The 7,604-nt window shown below is 42.0% G+C and overlaps 1 protein-coding gene across 1 annotated transcript; it reads left to right on the top strand.

The window, feature by feature from the left end:
• Positions 1 to 2,665: 2,665 nt before the first annotated feature.
• Positions 2,666 to 5,634, top strand: BCL2A1 (BCL2 related protein A1). Its single transcript, XM_005436607.3, has 2 exons — positions 2,666 to 3,254; positions 4,731 to 5,634. The coding sequence occupies exons 1-2, from the start codon at positions 2,835 to 2,837 to the stop codon at positions 4,833 to 4,835; spliced, it is 525 nt and encodes a 174-aa protein (XP_005436664.2). The 5' UTR covers positions 2,666 to 2,834; the 3' UTR covers positions 4,836 to 5,634.
• The last annotated feature ends 1,970 nt before the right edge of the window (positions 5,635 to 7,604 follow it).

The following is a 7,604-nucleotide window of genomic DNA, read 5'->3' as shown; positions in this document are numbered from 1 at the left end:
TTTCTTACAGCGCTCAGAGTTGACCATTCAAGCTTGGGAAGACCGGGCTGTGCACTCTGGGCTGACCCTTTACGTGTCTCTATAGACCAACAAACTGTCGTTGCTACTAGACATCCAACACTTGGAACCGCACCCCCCGACGCATGCCATTGAAAAGCAAATGTGTCTAACATTGAAGTAGATAGAGCTGGGGCAGCTCCAAGAGCTATATCCTGAGCTGTGGTCACCCGTGTCACGCCTTGCTGAGATGTCTACTCAGAGCTGCCACGCTCTTCTGGGAGCCGAGCACTGTGCTTCACCTTGCAGCCCTCTAAGAGATCAAGAGACTGTAAGTGGCAGCATTTGCACCAAAATTGCCATGGCATTAACATTGATTGCTTTCAATAACGGTGACATATTCACAGCCTTATTTCATCACTCTCCTCAGAAACCTAAACGCTCCACTAATGAAGAAATACCTGCTTCTGCCTGTGCTCTGCCACTGTAGATGGTGAAGAAAACAAAACTTGTCTCCTTAGGTATTGTTCACTGCTCTCACATTCAACTATTACTTACATTCACAAAGACCACAACAAGCTCGTCATTTATCAGTGATTAAGGGAGTCGAGTGATCTGTAACTTCGCAGACTGTGCTATATGGTAAAAGGATTCTTGTGATTTTCCTCGAGTACCTCTCTTAGCCCTGTTTGTAGCAAGCATCTGACAGGAGGGAAGTGGTCTCGATAGAGCAATGCCTTCCCTCTGCCCCAGAAATTTCTGCCCAGATTTAGCTGAGTTGGGAAGAGTTAAGGACTGTCACATGCTTTTTGTTTGTTTGTTTGTTTGCATTCCTCATAAAATGTTGGCAGTTTGCTGAAATCACTGAACATAACAAAGGCAAAGCCAGCCTAACAGCTCTGCCAGAGCAGCAGCTGCAGGTATTGGATAGAGGACACCTCTGAACTTTCAAAATGAGCTTTGGTGAGAATGTTTATGTGTGTGGAGGAGGGGAGAGCTAGCGTCCCACCCTCAGCCCATTTCCAGTTCTAGCACCGCATCCCTCCCTGGAGGTAACCTCTAACATGAGAGCTTTTCCCAGCTCAGCACTGCCCTCCTAAACCCATTCTCTCCCGAAGGTGAACACAGCACCAAGCCACCTCTTTCTTTGCTTCCAAGAGAAAGTGAGGGAAATAGTTCCCTGAATCACTGAAATGACTGAAGTCTGTGCTGCGCTGGTGATAGCTTGAGGTTTCAAACTCTGCTGTGCACGGACCAGTACTTACCACATACAGAGGAAAAAAACTGAGAAGGAAATGGAAACTACCCCGAGCTACTCAAAGGGTTTCTGCAAAACTGTGATGTCAGAGCAGCAGCATACACATGGGGGGGGGGGGGGGGGGGGGGGGCGGGGAGGGGGTGGGTGTGTAGCTAGGATTAGCAATATGCTGACACCCGAGCTGTATCACACTCTACATATGTTTTGCTCCAGTACAATTAGGTGTCAGTGCTATCCTGACATTTCAGACTCAAGCCCTGTGCATGAAGCTTTGCTCGTCTTCCGTAGATCTGAGCATCAGGCAGCACCCGGGACTGGAAACAGGCTCGCTGCCATCCCTGGAGCAAAGAAGAGCTGTTGGTGTGTGGCGCTGGGGATGGCTTTTGCTTTCAGAGAAGGAAAAGGTCTGAATCAGAGGTGGCTAAGAAGCACAGGGATGAAGAAAGCAGGATGGCGAAAGAAAGGGATCTCCAAACATCACATAACTTGCTGCTCTGACACATCCTGACCCTTTAGCAAGATTAGGTTGCCTCAGGAGAAGAGCTTTATAAGGGAAGACTGGGCTGGACACACCTGCCCCTTCTGCAAAAAAAATAAATGCTTGACTGAAAATTTGAATCTAAGAGCAGTTGTGGTAGGTATCATGATACTTCGTTACCTGTCATGAAAGAGTCAGATGGTATCACACATCACTAGCTTGGCCCTGTATTTCCATCCCATGTTCTGACATGCTGACTGCATTAGCATTGTCTTTTATACTAATAATGTCTTTTTACCATAGAAGTCCCTGTGGGGGAAAGAAATCTTTGAAGCTACCCATTCAAATCTTCAAAGAAGGGCCTTGAGGAGCACTCACCGAGAGAGTGTGGGAAAGTCTGGAATAGGGATAATGCTACAAAGCTGGGTTTCCCCCTTTTCCATCCGTATTTGTACCACTGTGTTCCCACTTTTTGCAGTTGTGCAAAGCTCCCTGCGTGCTGAAGAAAGTTTATCCATTCTTCCATCCCATTGGAAATGTCTACCAGTTTCTTCAAAGAGTTGTGTACCAGAAATAACCCATTAACCTGCAACACAGATTAGTCCCTGGCAATGAAGAGACTGGCGGGGGGCGGGGGGCTGCACGCTCCTATAGCATACACTTTTTGGGCACTTTTTTTAAGCCAAACGCCTAACCTTTGCTAGCATACACCATCTGCAGCATTTTGCAAGCCAAATACCAAACCTTTGCTACTGTTACATAGCAAAAGTCCCTAGGAAATGCCAATTTATACTGGTAAAGAATGTGGTGAAAGCTGGTAGATTTTACTTGTGGAACCATACTATTCAGAGAAATAATAAATCACTCAAGAAGTCATGTTTCCTCCCCTTGAGCAGACACTTTTTCTTTCATTTCCGCTGTGACATATTCCACAGCCCACACAATCATTAAGTTACTAGGTTTTTACAGGAACTTCTGTGGTAAAAGCAAAAAAATTCCATCAAAAGCAGATGATACAAAGCTGCGTGCATGTCCTGTGGCTGCTCATTACTGACCCCGATTAAGAGCAGTGCACTGACTGCTCTCCGCATTTTGTTCTAAATGGGAACTGCGGAGTTCTATTACGTTTATTACTTAGCTCAAGATTATCTGCAGTATGTGCTTCAAGAATCACATCTTGGACCAGCCCAAACCAGGGTTGCTCATGTCTTGCGAAATATTGCATCTTCGCTGCAAGATCAAACCGAGGAGGCTCTCAAACCATTCTTAGACAAGATTGATATTACCTCTGTAGCTGTTGCCAAGAGAATTTTCAATGGTGTCATGGAAGAAAAATTTGCTGATGGAAATACTAACTGGGGACGAATTATGACCATATTTACGTTTGGAGGTCTTCTCACTAAGAAGCTTCAAGAGCATGGAGTTCAGCTCACTGGAGAGGAGAAGGAGGAGATTTCTTATTTCATCACAGAGTACATAATAAACAACAAAGCTGAATGGATAGATGCGAACGGTGGCTGGGTAAGTTTCTCATTTTCCACCAAAGTCTAGATTAGGAGATTTTGTTTAAAGGAAACTATTGTTACAGACACTGTCAAAAACATTTTATTTGGGGTTTTATTTGGTGGATTAATATTTGACATCTGGAATGTCTCCTTGAGACTTACAGTGAAAGCTGTGCTTCTGCTTTAAATAGAACAATGCTAAAAAACAACTTTCTTTTTAAAAAGGCACTTTCTGTACCTGTAACAGACAAAACCCTAGAGTTAGTTTGGAATGATAAGATCATAAAATAATTCAGGTTAAGAAAGACCTCAGGAAATCATCTGGTCCAGCCTCCTGCTCAAAGTACGTTAAACTGTGCATGCCATGACATTTCCCATTATTAAATCTAAAACTAAGTGACGCCCTAAGGTTAGTGCAGCAGTTTTGCTTCCATAGAGGAGCTGGTCCAAAAATACTGAAGTTCAAGGTAAGGGAAGAATACACAGCTGTGATCCTCACAGCTGAAGTCAGTAATTTTGCTGTGGATTTCAGCAAAGCCTTTATTTAATCCCCCAAACCAGTTTTACCTGAACAAATTTACAAGTAAATGCAATTGAGGTTAAATCTTTTGTTTGGACTGAGACAGTCCTAGAGCTTCGATCTATCAATGGTCAATGCTCAGAAAAGCATTTGTCAATATGTGGATTATTTTCCCAAGCTGTCAAAATCCCCTTCTGCCAGTGGGAGGGGAGGTCTCTTTTGCTTTGCGGAGTTTCATCACACAAGTATGTTTTTATTTTGTAGTTAGGGGAAGCTGAGAATCAATGACATTGGTGTCAGTTATTTCCCTGGTACTTTTTTCCTTTACCTATATGTAAATGTTACTTTCTTTTTCCACTCCCCCTCTCATCCCACTTCTCTTATATTTCCTATTTGCTATTACTTTTTTTCCCTCATTTGTTTCCTAGTGTCTTGCTCTTCCTTTTTTTTTTTTGCTTGTGTTGATCCTTCTCTGTCTAGTAGCAGTAAAAAAACGTGATGGTGAAGTCATGGACCCTCGATGCATCAGATTTACTGTAAAGGCTTCTCTCTTCATCTCTTTCAAAGAGTCAATTTTATTTAAGAGAAGTATCAACTCCTGGCAACATCCTGTCATAATACCTGGCTCATCATAGTAGAATAAGGAGGCTTGAAGGAAGGTATTTCTATGTTATGCATCAGAAACATAGTACTTGTATCTTCCTTGAAGATGGGGGCTCAGATGATACAGTTCATTTTCTGTTTACACAGGGAGGGCACAGTCTTGACGTGGAGATAAAACATTCAGCAAGGTGCAGCTATGCTCAGCTACTGTTTTTAAAGCCCTATTCATCTCTTGGAGGTAGAGCTCTGAAAACCTGTCCCTCTATGCACAGTGATGCAGCACTGTTTGTCTGATACTAGCAGAGTGGTGCATTTTTCCTAAACATGCTATTTTTTAAGCCGTTCCTAACTGTATGTTCTTTTCCATAGGAAAATGGCTTCCTAACGAAGTTTGAAAGAAGATCACTACTATCTTTCTCCAAAATTACAGCCATGTTCATAGCTGTTTTTAGCTTGTTCAGAGAGTACTACTAAAATAAATGGACCTGCCATTCATGTAGTATCTAGATACTGCCACAAGCTTCATTGCTAAGCTTTCCTCCAAGCAATATTGCTGAGAAAGTATTTTTCCTCCATAATTTGTTTTTAATTTATTTGTATTTATTTTTACTAAATACCATGTTTAACATGCTATCCAAACTGCCAAACCTGAAGGTAAGGTCCCTCCAAAGAGGAATCAACACAGCATCATGCAGCAATTCAAGTCAACCTTTCCAGGACGGACTGCTTCAGGAGAGAGATCTTTCTCCACACCCAGACAGCTCTTGGAATCTCTGTTGCACCTCCATGAAAGGATGTTGTTTTACTGAAATACAATCCAATGGGTTAAGAAACAAGTTTTAATGTCATTTGTTTTGTAAATGAAATACTACTGTAATGCATGTTATTGCAATCTTTGTATAAGCAAGGGGTGATGGGGGTGGGGATTTCTGCAAAGAAAAAGGAAAAGCAAATTCCAACATAAAAGTGGGCACAAGTTACTGACACAGACTAATCAGTTTTTATGGGAAGAACAATTTGTGGAAGCTAGCAACTTAATAATGTGCACTCACTTACTGTTAATGCAATGGTACGTGTTTCTTTGTTGTATTTTTTTAATTGCTCATATCTACAGTGAATGTTCTTTCAGATGTGTCATGTAGTCATTTGGCTGAACTTCTTTTAAACTAGATGTTTTAAAATAGGCAAGCACAAAATATTTTTAAATGAGAAATTTGTGTAAATACACTAATATTTTTGAAAAATACATTAAAATATGTATTTTGAAGTGTTATGATTGGTCTCATTTCTTTCAGAAAAATTGGAAGATGGGAAAAGGTCTACCGGAGTAAGACAACTTTTAGAAAAGCTATCACAGTGCTACTGCAGAATCCAAGCAGTATACAGGCTTGACCTGAAGTCCATGGATGTCAAGACTTTAATTTCCCGTTGTACATCTTAAGTATTACCTGGTAGTTTGTATAAGAAACAGACAGCTTCTAACAAAATAAATTAACTGGATCAGATCTGATGACAGTAATTAGCGTTTTGGGATACACTGCAAAACAGCAAATTCACGAGTAGGACCTAGCAGACTTCCAGGATTTCATAGACTGGGAAACTACTGTTTTGACTCAAATTCCATTTGCTTTCAAAGGTTAAACAGTACTTCTTTGAGAATTCATTCTGGAAGGGTTTTCTTTAGCTGTAGTGACTCTCCTACATTAAGGAACTAAGGCTGGGTCTAACCATTCTTCTTTTGTAGACGTGCTGGGAGGTGAACCAAACTGAGGCAGCCATTGCCTGTGGCACACAACAGCATTATTCTCCGAGACAAATCCTCCAGACAATCAAGGCTTTATGATACCAGCAGAATGAAGCTGCCTCCTTCTGGTAATGGGTTCTCCATCTTTCATCCTTCTAGTAATGGGTTCTCAGTCTTTCATTTTGACATAAGAGATTTTTTACAGTAAGAACAATCATTTACTGGAACAACCTCCACAGGGACTGCAGTAGAGCCCCTGTCACTGGAGGTTTTCAAGATGTGATTAAACAGAATGCTGGAGAGTTTCTAGGCTCCCTTTCCCATGAAAGGCTGCACCAGATGATCTTTCGAGATCCCTTCCAATCAGGTCTGTTCTGTGATTCTATGGTCTAATTTGGTGGGTTTAACTACAGAACACAGATGTTAACATTTGCTAGAACCTGCAGTGCACCTTCTCCCCCTCTCTGCACAGCCCCCCCCCCCCCCCCCCCGCCCGCAACAAAAACAAGAAAGATTATTTAGCATGTATAGCAGGACTTTTGAGATAAACTTTGTTGCTGTTGAGGAAGACATGGCAGCATCCTGAGGGCAAGGAGCAGCTAAAGGAAAATGCCCACCTCCAGAACATCTATGGAAGTGTCAGAAATACATTGCAAAACATATTTTGACATATATTTATTTATTTGCAAAGTCTTCACTATAAGAACGGTAATTCTCGGTTCCTTTTTGTGCACTACTGTCTGCACATATTGTAGTGGCTAACACCAGTCTATTAATACCACATTAACTTCCTTTTACACTAAGCTAGTAACCTATTTTACACTGGGGAGAACAATTTTTAAATTAAATATAAAAGGCTAACCTAGCCTTTTGAAATTCTAGGTGACGCAATAACTTTGGAACTTGCTTTCATGGTAAAGCCTGGGTTTAAACAAAAGAAGCCTTGATTAGTAAATGTCCAGTGGGCTCCAGTTTATCTTCCCCAGGACAAAACCTCCATTTGCTCTGCATCTATGAGCAAGAAAAGCAGTGATGAGATGTATCACCCCAGTTCTAAACATAATAAAATACCCGAAAACAACAGGACTATTAGCTAAGTCTCATAAAGTAGTATAGATATGCTTTGTTGCCTGTCACGGAGTTATCTGTACATGACACTGAGTGGCATCCCAGGTCGCAGGACACAGCTGTTTAAGGGGTCCTTACAGCTGTAAGGTGATACACAGGACAGCATAATCTGCTTCTAGAGCAAAATATGAGGTCAAAGAGCTGCGGAGGGGACAGCTGACGGCTTCATCAGTGCACACAGTAGCTAAATTGAGATGTCATCAAATGCCATGTAGAAGAGATTTATGAAACTCTTCTACAGAAACGTCCCTTTCTGCACTTAAAGGTGGGTTGGATCATTAAATGTGTCGAAAAGGAGCCTCAGTGTCTCCCTTCGAACGTGGCTATGCCCTGCCACAGGCCTTGCGCTCACAGCAGCTCCCTCACGGCCC

This window comes from Falco cherrug, chromosome 7 (assembly GCF_023634085.1).
Source record: "Falco cherrug isolate bFalChe1 chromosome 7, bFalChe1.pri, whole genome shotgun sequence".
NCBI lineage: Eukaryota > Metazoa > Chordata > Aves > Falconiformes > Falconidae > Falco > Falco cherrug.
The sequence above is the reverse complement of the archived record's forward strand: the minus strand, read 5'-3'. Positions and strand labels throughout refer to the sequence as shown.